This window comes from Acromyrmex echinatior, chromosome 10, assembly GCF_024713525.1.
Source record: "Acromyrmex echinatior isolate Ae372 chromosome 10, ASM2471352v2, whole genome shotgun sequence".
Classification (NCBI taxonomy): Eukaryota; Metazoa; Arthropoda; class Insecta; order Hymenoptera; family Formicidae; genus Acromyrmex; species Acromyrmex echinatior.
This window is the reverse complement of record NC_141861.1, coordinates 5,809,284-5,825,934: the sequence shown is the minus strand read 5'-3', so window position 1 is coordinate 5,825,934 and position 16,651 is coordinate 5,809,284. Positions and strand designations below refer to the sequence as shown.

Below are 16,651 nucleotides of genomic sequence, written 5' to 3'. Positions count from 1 at the left end.
AAACATTTATTAAGATTATTTATATTTGTTATGGATGTATTAAAACATCGTTAAGTATTAAGATCATGTTCACATAGTATATTCGTATCATACTATATAAATATTCTATAAATGTGTATAGAACATTTTATATAATGTTTTAGAATAATACGTTTTTATTATACGTCTAAACATAATCTTATCCATAAATAAGACTATTCCATATACAATTCTTGTTAACTCTATGAATATTTCGAGGAACATTCTATAAATGTTTTGTTTGAGAAATATTCTATACATTTTTTATTATAAATATGAATTTCTAAATAGAATATTTATTGTATATATACACAGAACATTCGATTCAAATATTTCGAAGCTAAGAATAAATAGTAACAAATTACATAGACTCTTAATCTTTAAAAAATACAAACATAAAGAAGCTCAAACTAATGAGAATCAAGGTGGAAAAAGGGGCCCATATTATTGAAGCGGAATAACTATCTACTCTGTTTAATGTATGATATCATCTTTATTCCAATTTTTAATGTTTCAATGTTGGAGTCTTTCTCAGCAATCCAAAGCTTTATAAAATTTAATAATGTGATGCCAAATGTTACAGTAGTGGAATTAAAGAATTATAAAGAAACTAATATTTGATCCATCTTGCAGCCAGCGTAGATTTAAAATAAATAATAAAAAATTACATGGACTCTCAATCTTTAAAATATATAAAGACTGAAACTTAAAGCTAATGAAAGTCAGCGCGAAAAGAAGGGCAGATATATTATTGAAGTGGATTTATTCTGCTTAATGTGTATTGTGTAGCTTTGAATTTCTTTGTGTTTTTATTTTTTGAGATTAATATTTGTATTTGTTAAAAATATATATGTAAATGTTTTTTTATAAAATATAAATGTTCTTAATTTCAAAATATTTATATTTTTGCTAAAGAAGAATTTTGCTATCTGGATAAACAACAATAATGCTTTTTTCGATGAGAATTTATAAATTTGGGCAGTTATCTGATCTTACATAAATAAGGAATATTTTATTTGAAATCAAAATATATCAAAAAGATAGAGTATTTTTTATTCAAAAAGCTTATGGTATATAAATAAAATATAATGACTTAAACTTTTTTAGATAAAATCTATTGGTCATGTAATCTTAATACTGTTATTAAAACTGATATAAATGTTAAAAGATGACATTATATTTATACTTATGTTTGTTGGACTATTTTATAGTTATTATTTAATAAACATTATATATTTTGAAGTTGTTTGTAGATGTTATTATTTTTCTTTTTATAGAACATATTGTATTTTAATTTAAGAAGAATCACGCGATGCAAGTAACGGTTTGAAAGTTTCACTAACCCACATTCATCGTTGAAAGCAAAACATCTGAGATCGCTGACCTGATTTTGCTTATTGCATCTTTATGTAAATATTTAAATATCACATTTAAATATTTTTATATAATATATTTTTATAATAATATTATTGATGCATCGTTTTACTATTTTTTGGAAACATCAATTTCTTAAATTATTATTTTTTTGATGTAGATATAAAAATATAAATACCGATTGTGGCAAACATATTGATAGTTTTAATAAAATAAGATTTATTTGGAATTAAGAGGCTTATTCTATAACTTTTAACGACTATAACTGTAGTACTACAGTTGTTAACCATAAATGTAGAGATTAAATTTGTATATTAAATTTTATAATGCATATACGTTCATATTATTATTACATATATTAGATACTTTTCAATTTGTCACTATGTATAAACTTTTATAATTGCATTTTTTATTAATTTAAGAAAAAATACGTTTTCCGAAACCTATAGATATAATTGAGGAGACCAATTGCTTAAACCGTATCTTTTAAGACATACCAGAAAAAGTTTTATAGCATAATAAATTAATTCATTTTTGGCAAAATATTATACATATGAGGGAAAGTGCAGTAACTGCGAAAATTTAGAGAAAAAATTAAATAAAACAAACAATTATCATTTAATAAAAGCTTTTATTAAAAAAATATACCCTAGTTCTTTGGCTTTAAACTACAATAATTAATATTTACCATATAATTTAAACGATGAATTATATTCCACATTCTCAATTTCTGAAGCATTTCGTATTATCTGCACATATTAATATAACTTTTGATATGACAAACAAAATCTTTTCACGTCAACAATGAAATTAAGAATTAAATAGGTTAAATAACATCCTAAATAGATGAGTTTGTGAAACTAATCATGTATTAAATACATCTCTTTTATTATGATGTCGTCTTAAAAATTCAAGTTATTTTCTCTCACTTTTAGCATGAAATTTAATCTAGGATGAGATACGCATTAAAAGTATGATCCAATATAGAATGTTGTTTTTTGCGTTATTATTGTTATATAATTATTACTTATAAAAGGTAAGAATAAACATAATGACATATTATACATAACTTATTCCTATAATGATATATTAAACGTGTAAATCTCTAGATCTAGAAGTATATATACTATTGAAAATAAAGAAAATTTCATAGAAATTCCATGTTTGATCATGACACATATTATTAAACATTGAAAAGATTAAATTAAATACTGTTTTCATAAATGCGCATTTTAAATTCATTTTTGAGAAAAGTGATATTATTTTGCATAAATAGCCATCAATTATTAGTTATATCATCGATAATTAATTCCATTATTATAGTACATTTGTAAAGAAAGAATACGTCGAGAAAAAAATGAAATTATCTTTATTAAAAAATCTTTCTCACTTGATGTCATTGCACCAATGCAAAGCGTGGAATGAAAGTACGAAATCAAATTCGGATATGTATTTTGTAGGCAAATTTTCAGTTTGTACATATATCTAAAACATCAAATTCGAATCGTTTCTCCGTAGTATATTTTTCTTTGCATAATCATTCTTTTCGATATATCTCTATATCTTTAGATATAAAATTATTAAATGAACTTTACAATATATAATTTTTAAGTAACAATTATAAGCAATTTATATTAATATGTTGCTATACATTTTGTATTGATTATTGTTTCTTTTACCTTTTACTATTGCATTTGGATCAAGAGCAAAATTATATCTTTTGTTATATCCAGGTCCACATCTTATGTCTAATGCATTTTTCAGATATGTTTTTAGACATTTCTTAAATTTATCAATTAAGCAAATGATTTTTGTCTTTGCAAATTGTTATTTGAAACGTATTTCAATAGATTGCAAAAATGTTTTATTGTGTCATCATTAATTGTCATCGTTAAGAACAAAAATTAATTATTTCAGAATATTTGAAATATCTGTAATATATCCGAATGTGTTAGAAAGATAAAATTAAATTCTTATAAAAATTTACATTATGCAAAAAATGAATGATTTATTAAAATTAATGTGAATACGCAATATGTAAGTATATTAAAACAAATATTTAATTTGACCTCTCAGATTCGTTAAAATTAATTATGAAGTGAAATGAGGGTAATTGAGAATAAACGCAGTTAACTATAGCGTATCTATTAACATATATTATTACATAAATATTATAAATATTACATACATATTATTATATATATTATCACATAAATTATTACATATATATTATTATATATATTATTACATAAAAGTAATTATTTTATACATAATTTCTTGGTTACCAGTACATATAAATGTTATATATTTAATACAATATCGATATCTATTTAAGTCATCCTCAGTAAATTGAAGTCATGGATTCTTGGTGTGGTTCTGAGTTAATTGTACGAATATAATCTGAACATTAAGCTGGTTAAAGAGTTCTTTCTCAATGTTCAAATTGTACAATTAATATAATATAATTGTACAATAATTTTTTACTCAAATACTATCAACTTTTTGATAGTAAAAATGTTGATAAAAATGAGAAAATGCAGTACTAAAAAGTTGATAAAAAATTCTGAAAAAATTCGTAAAGTTCTATGAGAAGAAAATAAATAATTTTTGTCTGTTGCAATTTTTCGGTAAAGTTGATAGTATTTGTTACAAGTAACGAATAAAAAATAACACGTTCTAAATTAGGAATTATTTTTTGCAGTAATGAACTCTGATGTTACCAAACTGTCATAAAAAATTCAAAATATCATAATTAAATTGTTATTAACAAGGTAACGACGACCAGCAAAGTAACAGCGTTACAAGTAACGCGTTACTTGCCAATCCTGGACAAAATAGTGCCTAAGTATTATTCGAATGAGAATCTAAACTTAGCCATAATAACACTGGATTTAATTAAACTGGACAATAAAATCTGGTTAGACTCGTTATCACATAAGTCATGCACACGTAATATCGCATGTGTAAACAATATTAAAGATGTATAACAGACTTTTTGATACAATGCGTTACTTTTCTTTATTTGACTAATATAAATTAAACTTTATCGATATATGTTTACTGATGTCCACTTTGTATTACTACTTACAATACTTACTGATGGGTTAAACTCATATACTGAACTGTACATTTGCTGACTATTTGTGTCTTTTTATACCAAAAGCTATATATATATATATATATATATATATATATATATATATATATAATCTACATATATCAAAAGTGTTAATTTAAGTGAGAAATAGTTAAGATGATAAGTAGTGAAGATAGATTATTATGATAACCTACACTGAATATTGCGAAAGGTTTTTGTAAATATTTCAACCTTTATATATATATATATATATATATATATATATATATACATGTACAATTATGCCTGTTTTTGCGCAAAAGCTATTAGCATACGATACATATCTAATGCTATTTTCTGTTTATTTTTTTGTTTATAGATAATCTGTGTTTCTGCAAATTTACGAGAGAATTCTTTTTTGAATTCTTCTTTGCGATCACCTGGCATGTAATCAATGAAGTCGAGGAATGATATAATAGAAGCTGAAAATAACAACGATTAATTAATTCAATGTCATAAATTAATTTAATGTTAGAATTAAATTTAATTAATTAAATAGAACTAAATAAATGAATTAATAAAAGTTTAAGATGTACAGTAGATACAATTAATAATTATACAGTTAATTATAAAAAAATTTATTTTTAAGAAATTTCATTAAAAAAATTTACAAAAAAATCTATCCGTATTTGCATCTTGATGAAATGTATCCCTATGGCTGCAATGAATAACCGTGAATCCGAGTGTTTGAAGCAATTCTTTTAATTGTTTGCGGGGATTGATTGACTTTCCAAGTGGCCAAGTATACTTGTTTACATCCTGTATAAAGAATATTTCATAAATAATGGTAAACAATAGAAAATAATTAATAATACGTCATGTCTTTGTTCATTGCTAATGCCAACGTTAAACCTTGTTGTTTACTTCATCATGATACAGTATTGATACGTTTCTCGCCCCAATGAAGTGAATAGCAAGATTCACGAAACATTGACAATGAATAAAGACACGACAATAATCTGGAAATTTTTCTGATATTTTTGAAGAAAATACCCGTCAAAGTCTCAAAAAATTAATAATATGTTTTTAAACGTAATAAAATAATAATCTAAGTACTAAATAACAATATTTACTTTTATGTGTGGTGCAAAACGGCCATCATATATCAAGTTTTCAAGAACATTAAATATATTATGGGAGGTTACAAAGAGTATAAGCATAACTCCATTGGGTCGAAGCATACGGTAGATGTTTTCAAACGCTTGTCTATTCAATAAACAAGAAAAAAAAATAAAATGAATTTTTGAAAAATGTACATTTATATTTAATAGCTTAAGTAGATTATTGTAGGTTTAACATTAATTATTTTGCTGTCGTGGATATTATGTATTAAATTTTTTGATAAATAAAAATTTTATTAGATACTTATCAGCATCATCAACAATATGAAACTGATTATTAATATTATTTCAATAATGTAGACATTATTTCCACTTTTTGATATAAGATTAGTAAGATCGTAAGATCAAATAGCAACCGACCATAATTTGGAACAAATGTGTGTGTGTGTGTGTTTTGTGTGGTGTGTGTGTGTGTGTGTGTGTTTTATATAAAACTTATAAATCAAAATTAAACAATCCACCTAAAAACGTTTTTAGGTGGATTGTTTAATTTTGATTTGTAAAAATAATACTGCAAATACAAACATACGTTATGAAATACTGATTAAAATACGATATATAATAGAATAAATTTATCGTACACATTTAATGAATATTTCGTAACGTATGTTTGTATTTGCAGTATTATTTTTTCAATTAAATGTAAATACATATAATAATGTGTATTTACATTTAATTGTATAAATAGTTAATATGTAAATTACATTAATATGTAAATACATACAATAATGTGTATTTAATGAAACTACGTAGTCTGCGAAATAATTCTGTGTCTTGATATATAGTCAAATGTTAATTAACATCAAATCTTTATTAGAGCAAAGAACACTTGATAATGAATCATGAAAATTTAGCGTTTAATGCTAAAAAAATATATTAAAACAAGTAAATAACATGTCAAACCGTGTAGTTTCTTTGAAAAAAAAAACTCCCGAAGTCGCAAATGTATGGTTTTGTCTAATATATATTTGTATTTACAAATTGTACAAAGTTACTAATGTAATTCCTATTTGAACAAATATAAAAATATTAATTTTTAAATATATCGTTATTTTATTTTATAATATAAAATTAAGAAAAATTATAAAATATACATTTATTATATATAATTTAAAGAAAATTATATATATTATTATCAATGTCAAGCATAAACGTTATTTTATAAAAATTTTTATAAAAGGAATTATCTTTATTAAAAAATCTTTCTTACGTGATATCATTGCACCAATGCAAAGTATGGGATGAAAATACAAGATCAAATTCAGATACGTATTTTGTAGGCAAATTTTTAGTTTGTATATCTAAAACGTCAAATTCGAGTCGTTTCTCCTTAATGTATTTTTTCTTTGCATAATCAATCATACTTTCTGATATATCTGTACCTATAGATAAAAAATTATTAAATGAACTTTACAATATATAATTTTTAAGTAATAATTATAAGTAATTTATGTTAATATGTTGCTATATATTATATTTTGTATAGATTATTGTTTTTTACCAATTACTACTGCATTTGGATCAAGAGCCGGTAAGATTATGTCTTTTGTTACATCTCCAGGTCCACATCCTATGTCAATGCATTTTCCAGATACATTTTTTAGATATTCATTAAATTCGTCAGTGATTGCAATTGCTTTTTCTCTTTGCGATGTGTTACTTGCAATATATTTTAATGAATTATAAGATTTGATTACGTCATTATTATTATTAATGTTCAGCATTATTAAGAACAAGAATATACTTCAAAAATACTGGAGATATCTGTGACACCAAATATATTAAAAATAAAATTAAATTCTTACAAATTTATACAATATTTGCATTATACATATGTACACTGTTGTTTTTTTAGATGTAAATTTTAATTAATGTAATTATACCAAAAAACATATCTATATATATGTATATTATAACTTTACATGATGTTTTAACTTTATATAAATACTGTACATGATGTTTTAGAAGAAGTGAGCGTTATTTCAGAACTAATTTAAGACCATGATGGAATTAGACAAAGTATTGTATTCTCGAAGACGCGCAATAAGTAAAATAATGGTGTCTACGCCCTAAATGCAACTGTAACATTTGATAATTCGATTTTATTTTTTCGAGTTTTTATATATTTGACATATCACATTAAAACATATATATTTGATATATTTCACATATTTGACATATTTCACATCTTAAAAAAATGAAAGTCATGTTAACATTTAGGGACGATTTTTGATTGATCCTCCATATTATGCGCAATAAAATCTTGTTTAATTCCACCAAGATTTAAAACTAGTAAGATTACAAAAATAACAGAAAGTTTATATGAACATTTTTATCATCCAATCTTTAGCCAAGTTACAGAAAATGACTGTAACGTTTTCGTGTTTTATTAATTTTATTTTTTCAATTTACAAAATAAACTAGTATTATTAATTTTATTTTTTCAATTTACAAAATAAACTAGTACAACACATTTCTATTTTGTGAGTAGTAAGCAACTTAAAACAATCTAAATATCTGAATAGAATTAGTTAGATTTATACAGTTTTTAATAAATATTAATGAAACACGAAACAACTCTAAAGCAAGATTAATGATATCAATGCCCCCTCTCCCTGATGACATAAACGGCTAAGGTTTACAAAAAAACATCGATATTCTATAGAACGCATTAGCAAAAGTATAAAAAAACAGCGATAATCCGTCTTCTATCACATTTTTGAAGATAATATGATAGCTTAAAAAAACTTACTATTGGAAGCAGATCACGCAAAAAAAGTTTGCTGTAACAGCTAAAATAATTATGTTTTTGTATCTGATAAAAAATTATACGTATAAAATTTATGGCACAAATCTAAATTCTATCTCTGCCACGTGTATGATTAAATGCAATACATATCCAATATTGTAGTATTTAGTATTTGCTAGAAATTTATTTATTTTAGCTATTTCTCGTACGTAGATAATTTTCGCTGTTAACTGCAAGTCATCACTTTTTTGAATAATAATGGAACAGATACAGATTTTTTTGTTTTATCTTTGTGTCCTGAATTCGTTTCTGAAGTTATGCTTATATATTATATAAAACATACTATAATCAATAAAAATTTTTTAATGTTTTTACTTATAAATTTATGGACGAAAATTTTCTGTATACGAATATAAAATCAGATAATGATTTTCAGATCCAATCTGGATATTGAAATCTTACACATTATTACTTTTATACATTGTATTATAAATTTTTTTAATATATAAAAAATAACATAATAAATAATAAATTAAACAAATGAATAATTAAAAGAAATTTTAAGAAGAAATTTTTTAGTTTTGTTTGCAATATTGTAATGCAATATTGTATATAGTATACAGTCGAATTTTTTAATATAAAAATATCTTTTATTTGTTGCTATTATTTTACTATTAATTTTATTATCATTTTTGTACGAAATACATGTCTCTTCGTTTTTTTGGAAACAGATGAAGAAATATACTAAAGTTTCATTTCTTTTTAGAACTTTTTTACATTACTTCGTCTTATTAGCTCTTATTTTTTTTACAGCGATTACTATTTTTGCCGGTACAGATCGCTATTATGGTTTTTAATAGGATAATCTCAGGTATGATATGACCATAGTTTTTAAATACAAAAAATTTAATTTTACTGAATTTTGTTACTTTTTAATAGTGAGTTTGTTATGTCTCTTCACTGAAGCTTAAAGTACTGATACGAAATTAAAGAGAACACCTAACAGAAATTTAATATTATCAAAATATTAAATTTGATTTATATCAATTTGAATTGACTATCTTACTTGTCAGGAAAAAGGTTATTATAATATTATACGGACTATTACCCTACATATTTTATGTTAAAAGTGTATGTAACGTTTTGTAAAATGCTAAATAAAATTCATAATTTCGTATATACACAAATGTATATACAAAATTGTATAATTTGTTTATAATTATAAATTATAACTTTAATTATAAAAAAAACTGTAATATTAATGTAAAAGTTCTAATTCATTTAAATTAAGGAAATCAAACAAAAATTTTTATAATTAAGAAAAACAATGTGTGCGTATTACTAGGTTGCAAGCCATCTTTCCCAAACTATAACGATGGACATTGTATTTATAAATAAATAATGAAAATCAAATTATTATACTGGGTGTTGCCATACCTAACAGATTCTTTAGTTTATTTCAAGTAAAAAAGTCCATATAAACATATGTCCTAAACGGCTTAGTTTCCGAAATACAGGTGAATGTTCGCAAATGTTTGACGAAACGGTAAATTGTGTTGGAGATATCTTCTTGTATAAATATGCCTTGCTTCACATGAGTTACTATTCGCACAACTATAAATAAAGTGACAAAGTCAAAATCAGAATATAAAGACCAACTTTTTGTTAATGGATTCTTATTTTGGAACTTTTTTATTTCGAAACTTTTTTATTTCAGAAATTATGCCGTTTAAGATACATGTTATGGACTTTTTTATTTGAAATAAACCAAAGAATCGCTCTGTTGAGTATGGCAACATACTTAACTAATACCCTATATAATCACGTTGCAATTTACGTACCTTTATTATGAATATAACGTTGATTACGGCAACTTATTTATAATTTATTTGATACTTTAAGGAGCTTTTAGGAGACACATACAAAACTTTGCAGACAAAAGTAAAAATATTACTTTTCACAATATTGTTATTTTGAATATACGTATATAAACTATAATAAATATTAATTATTTTTGAGAATGACTACAAAAATGCACTATTTATAAATTATCAGAGAAATTACAGCTCATGTGTATCTTTTCGTATGCTATATTAGCTACTTGTGCTGTATTGTAGCTGTATTGTTCGTAATATTATTCATCTAACGTATGATAGATACGTATTCAAGAAACTAGTCATCACTTAAAAAGTTATTGTCCGTGTTAACAAAATATTTACTTTGCAATTGTAGAAAATTTTCTTTACTAATAATAAGATAAAAATATTCTTTTAAATCTCAAAGTATAATCCTACTGACAAGTAATCAAAGTATGTACTAAACGTATGAACTATCAAAGTATGTACTGACTTCTGATGAATGCTGACGGTAACACGGTATTTAAAGCAAACAACTTACCGAGATCAAACGCATGCGCAATATTTATCTCCTTCCTTTATTCATTATCTTTCATATTTCGAGCGTACTTGGCATTGCACTTGGCGCTCACAAGCATAATTTCTTTGTTTAATATTTGTTTAAACAACAAAATTAAAAGGATTTCATAAGCAATGCAAATGTCAAGTAAAATGTATACTGTATGTATTTCTTAGCATACTTTTAAAATATTTAAATGTTTTAATATTAACATATAGACAAAATAATTCTTTTTAAATTAAAAAACGAAATATAAGTTTTTAATTTGCTTTTAGTATTTTATAGTACAGTATATATTTTGTATTATCTATTAGTACATATTTTTTGTAGTTTTTAGTTAAGTACTTCGTAATCACCACACAATATTTTTGAAAAATATTTTCTTAATACTTATTTAATATTTTTACATTAAATAAATGTTTACAAAATATTTTTTTATATTATGTGCTGATTGGATTTGTATGTTTATTTACGGAATAAAATTAAATACATTTTTTTATTAAGATTTTAAATTTACATTTGCAAGTAACTATTTAGTATACTTATACTAAAGAATTATTTTGTAGTATGACATTAATATTAGATTAAACTGATATTATAATTAACAATTGCAACTTGTATGATACAATGATTTTTTTATTTGCATTAATTTCCAATTACTAAAATTGTACGTAATAAAATTGTACGTATATATTAAATTTTTAAAGAATATAAAACTCAGTTTTTTATCAAACAATAATTAAGATTTATATGTTTAGCTTTATGTAAAGCTTTACACTTTGACTGTACGTACGTGTATACATGATTCTTATTTACAAAAGTTTAATTCCTTAAAATTTGATTTCATATTCTATGTATCAATCTAGATATGGAATATAACAATATAAGATGTGAATTACAAAGAATTTATTAATTAATAGTATTGATTACAATATTAATATATAAATATTTGTTAGTTCAGAAATTAATGTTGTAATGTTATACTATATCTTCTACTGTTGATGTTTGTACGATCATATGTACGTTTATGCAATTATTATATAATCTTTTGTGCATAAACTATTAATTCTTTATATAAATCCAATGTATGTTCTTCATTATTATATATTGATTTGTAGTTAATCATTCTTCTCATATATTCGTGTCGAAATATATTTTTGAAGTCATTCACCAAAACATTTGGCATATCATCAAGAAATTTCAAGATGGATAGTATTGAATCTATTAAAAAACATGTAGTAAAGTATCAAAAAATTCCGGGAAGTAAGAGTCAACGGTCATCAGATTTGAATGACCTAAATCAAGTCGAAACGCGAAAGAAAATGTATGTTTAATAAAAGAGACAATATAAATTTATGTCTAATATTATACTAGTGCACTAACTATCGCGTTAACTTTTACTTCCCGGAAATTTTTGGTACTTTAATTTGTTAATTTTTAAAAAGTCTTATTCTATTATATCCATATGTATATAATAAAAACTTAGTTAATATTATAAATTATAAATAAATGAAAAATATGGAAGATCTTTTAAGAAACTAATAATTTTATAACAGAAAATTACTTTTTATATATTTTTAAATGACTTACTGACTAAGTATTCTGATTTTTTATCGCTATAGCTGACCTCTCGAAGACTGCAATGATAAACTGTAAATCCGATATTTTTAAGTAATTCTTTCAACTCTTTGCGAGGATTTTTTGACTCTTGATATGGCGAAATATTTTTCATAGCTTCCTTTATAAAATTAAGAGTAATAATTAATGACTAAAAATTTAAAATTAAATTAAAAGGAATTTTTTATAAAACATGTAATAAAAATATTAAAAATAATTAAAAAACAAATTAAATTATAATTATATTTTAATAATATATTACAGGCATATATGATGCAAAACGAGTGTCCCACGCCAAAATTCTGAGAACGTCATACACATTATGAGATGCTATTATATGCACAAGCATAGTTCCATCAGGTTGTAGCATTTGATAAATATTTTCTAAGACTTGTCTGTTAAATGAAACAGAGAATTTGATTAGTTCTATTCTAAATTTGATACATACGCACATGCATAAATATAAATTGAAAGAAATAATTAATTTAAGTTTGATTAAAAAGTTTATTTATATTTTAGACAATAAGAATTAAGAATTTTAATCAATAAGAATTGCAATAACTGTGATTTGTGCTACTCTATATATATGTCACTAATTAAAATGAGTTCTTATTAAGTTGATTGTGCTTACAATCGAATTGATACTTACTCTGCTGCAAATTCTTACAAGAAAAATTCTTGTATGATCTTCCAAGATTCATTTCGGACAAAAATATACAAGATCGTATAAAAATATATATCGCATATAATATTTATAGGTAAATTAAAAATCTTGCATGAATCTTACATCCATGTTATATGAATCTTATAAACATGTTACATGACTCTTACACGCATGTTATATGAATCTTGCGCGCAGGTTAAACTTTGCATGAATATAACTGGAATGTCATTATGAAAATATTACAAGAACACTGAAACAATTGGAATTTTGTGTGATTTACTGCCCGTATCCCAGTAAATATTGTAAAATGGGTTGGGATAAGCAAGGAGTTGAGTAGGATTTAAAAGAATTCATTTTAGCTAAAATGAAATTTTTTTTACATAAATTGAATAACAGCTTCTCGATTAAATCAAACTTAATTTAGGAAAGGAGCATAAAATGCCTACGCCATTATAGCGAAATTATAATTTATCAGTTCATTAACACAGGGATAATTTACGTTTCAATCTTTTATTCATTCATCTTTAATATTCTAATGAATTTTTTAATTTTTCTTAATTCTTTTTCGTTTTATATATTTAATCCAGTTTCTGTTTATTCAATAATTCCATTTTGTTTACTGAGATGATTAATACGTTCATTACTCTGGAGCGATCATGTAAAGAAATTATTTCTTAAGAGTATCTTATTAGGCTAAATTAGCAATTAAAATCTTTTCATTGCTATATAAATTATCGTGTACGATTCATGCTAGATTCCAACTTGAAAGATAAATTATTTCGTGTAACTATATGTATAACTGTATGTTTTTTAAGATACATGATCTTTCATGTAACACTTAGGAATCATACATAATTAAGGGGAGATTTTTTGGAAGATGAAAATCGATTTTTTTTTTACATTTTTTGCATCTCTAAAGTGTGTAGAGTATGTCTTTAAAAGAATTTTGCAATATTCAAAATTTTAAAGCAATTTATGACTTGTTGAACTGGATTTTGCATCGATCGAAAATTAAATGAACTTAACGATATTACGCGCAAAACAAGCAAGAATCGAAAGAAAAGGGGGGGCTCAAATGCAGCAAAATTTTTTCTTCGAACAGGAGGGGAAATTGTTATTAGGGCCAGGAATCGCTGATTAAATTAAGCAAAAAATTGTTAACAAAAAAATAAATATTGTTATCATAAAAAAAAACTATAAACGCATTTTTTTCGAATTCACGTTTTTCAAACTGGCGGGAAATCCTACAGCTTCAATCAATCATCTGATTGACATGAAGTTTTTTTTCCCACGTAAAATAGACAATTTTTATGAGGCCATGAACTTAGAAATGTCATAAATTTTCCAAAATAACTATTTTTTTGAACAGGTTGGAAATGAAAAAAAGTTCGTGAAAATTGACACTTAATTTCAAATGGTTGCCATTCTGTAAATTTTCAAATTTTTCAAATGAAATGAGGTTTATGTGGCCCCACAAATTTAATATATTTTAATAATTTCATTGATTTTTTGTCTCAGATAAATTGTCGACAATCAAGATTTTCCGCTAATTAGCCACGTACGTGTCGCACGCTTTGATGCATCCGTATGCTACAGTCGCAATTTTCTACATTTCTAAAAATAAAAAAAATTTTTTGTATATTGAAATGCAAAAAGCATTATTTTGATATCTCTTTCCTTTCCTTATAAAAAAAAATTGATAAAAAATATATAAATTTTGGAGCTCTAGACTAGAATCTCCCCTTAATACCATATTCTTGGTTGATCCTGTAAAGAAACTACTTAAAAAAAAATTTTTTTTAAAGACTTTCTTATAAGGCTAATGTAAGATCTTTTTTTTATGATATAAATAGTTATGTACGATTCATTCCAGATTCCTAAGGTCATTAAAAATTACTAGTAAGATTCATAAATAAATTATATAAGATTTTTTTATGATCATGTACGTCTATTTAGTAATCTTGATTGATCATGTACAACTCTTTTAAGATTTAGTACAAAAGATTTACAAGAATTTTTAACGGGGTATAGCTCTATTTTTTATTTGACTTATTTGAATTCCGGAAATCCTTTTAATTTTTATTATTTAAAAGTTAAATATATTTTAGATTAAATTATATTTTATATAGTATATTACTTACTGGATATCGTTGCACCAGTGTAAAGTGTGAAACGAAAATGCATGATTAAATTGTGAAATATATTTCTTAGGTAAATTTTTAGTTTCAATATTTAATGTGTCGAATTGAAGCCGTTTTTCGTCTTTAAATGTATCATTTGCATATTTAATCATGCTCTCCGAAATATCCATACCTTAGCAAAAGCATTTAATTGAATAATTATTTATAATGTCGATTTTTGTCATATTATAATTTTACAATTTATTATTTTTTTACCAATTATTTGTCCATTGAAGTTTATACTCGGTAACAAAAGTTCCTTTGTTGTATCTCCAGGACCGCAACCGATGTCCATACACTTTCCACTTATTTTCACTAGATTATCGGCAAACTCTTCAATTATAGCCAATATTCTACATCTTTGAACTTTATTAGACGCGCTGTAATCTTTTGGACTTGCCATGACTTTCTCAACTTTACTGTGGTTTTAGAAGTAATGTGCTGCAGTATTACTTCTAGTTTATATACTCTTTGCCACCTTAAAATATTATGAGGCTAAAGCTAAGATCGAAGAATGGAGATAAGCTTCCTAATGAAAACGGGGGAAATATATGCACTCACCGCGAGCCGAATAGCGTCGGAGAACAGTCATAGCCGAAGAACAAAATGGGGGATAGGGAAGAGGAGATTTGGCGGAAGTTGGAGAAGAAGGGTGTGGACACATGTTTGACACATTAGTATAGACAGTGATGGGGTATGGAGTGGAGATATGGGAAAGAAAGAGAGGGGATAGAAAAAGTGCGGGAAAGATTCTTAAGATTCTTAATGGGTGCTTGAAAAAGGATACCGGGGTATTTAGTAAGAGAAGAAATGCAGAGGGAAATGATGAAAAACAGAGCGGGGAAGAGGGCATGGGATTTTAAAGAAAGATTGGATATGGGAAAGGGAAGCGAATTAACGCAGACATGTAGGAAAGAAATAAGAGAAAGGGCGCTAGAGGGAAGAGACGTAACGAAGTGGGAGAGGGAGAGGGGACTTTTTTAAGGATAGAGGAATGGGAGAGACAGGGAATGGAGAGAGACAGAAAGTACGAGGAATTAGAAGAGAGGGAAAAGATCAGGCAGAGGGATGAAAGATGGGAACGGATAAGGAAATCGAGATTTAATAGATGATATGAATCTATAAAGGAGGAAAGAGTGCTAAAATATCTGAAGAAAGGATGGAAGGAAAGTAGGTAGGCAAGAGGATAGCAAAGTTGAGGCTTGGAAATGAGATGATGGAAAGAAGAGGAAGAGAATAAATAAAACTATTGGGAGGAAGAGAATAGGAGGATGTGTCGGTTGTGCGGAGGGCAAAGGGAGACTTGGGAGCATGTGTGGGAGGAATGCAGGAGCTGGAATGAAGGAGAAAGTAGTTGGCAGGAAGCATATAAAAAAA

General features: G+C 25.1%; 2 protein-coding genes across 2 annotated transcripts; both read right to left on the bottom strand.

Moving 5' to 3' along the window:
- Nucleotides 1–4,768: 4,768 nt before the first annotated feature.
- LOC105152127 (juvenile hormone acid O-methyltransferase) lies at nt 4,769–10,716 on the bottom strand. Its single transcript, XM_087410422.1, has 6 exons — nt 10,240–10,716; nt 7,151–7,413; nt 6,860–7,031; nt 5,602–5,734; nt 5,140–5,287; nt 4,769–4,950 (listed from the first exon to the last, which is right to left on the bottom strand). Exons 2-6 carry the CDS (start codon nt 7,371–7,373, stop codon nt 4,769–4,771), a joined length of 858 nt encoding a protein of 285 aa, XP_087266548.1. The 5' UTR covers nt 7,374–7,413; nt 10,240–10,716.
- Nucleotides 10,477–16,417, bottom strand: LOC105151374 (juvenile hormone acid O-methyltransferase). Its single transcript, XM_087410425.1, is given in 5 exon segments — nt 10,477–12,034; nt 12,353–12,551; nt 12,693–12,825; nt 15,236–15,407; nt 15,491–16,417. Coding segments are annotated over 5 exon segments (876 nt in total). The 5' UTR covers nt 15,678–16,417; the 3' UTR covers nt 10,477–11,849.
- Nucleotides 16,418–16,651: the final 234 nt, after the last annotated feature.

Bases quoted from the DNA above. Each gene is read 5' to 3' on its own strand.
- LOC105152127 (XM_087410422.1), bottom strand. From the start codon at position 7,373: ATGCTGAACATTAATAATAATAATGACGTAATCAAATCTTATAATTCA. The intron at 7,032-7,150 runs GTAAAAAACAAT...TTTTATCTATAG, and splicing joins TCCAAATGCAGTAGTAATTG to GTACAGATATATCAGAAAGT. The intron at 4,951-5,139 runs GTAAATTTTTTT...TGTTATTTTCAG, and splicing joins AAATACGGATAGATTTTTTT to CTTCTATTATATCATTCCTC.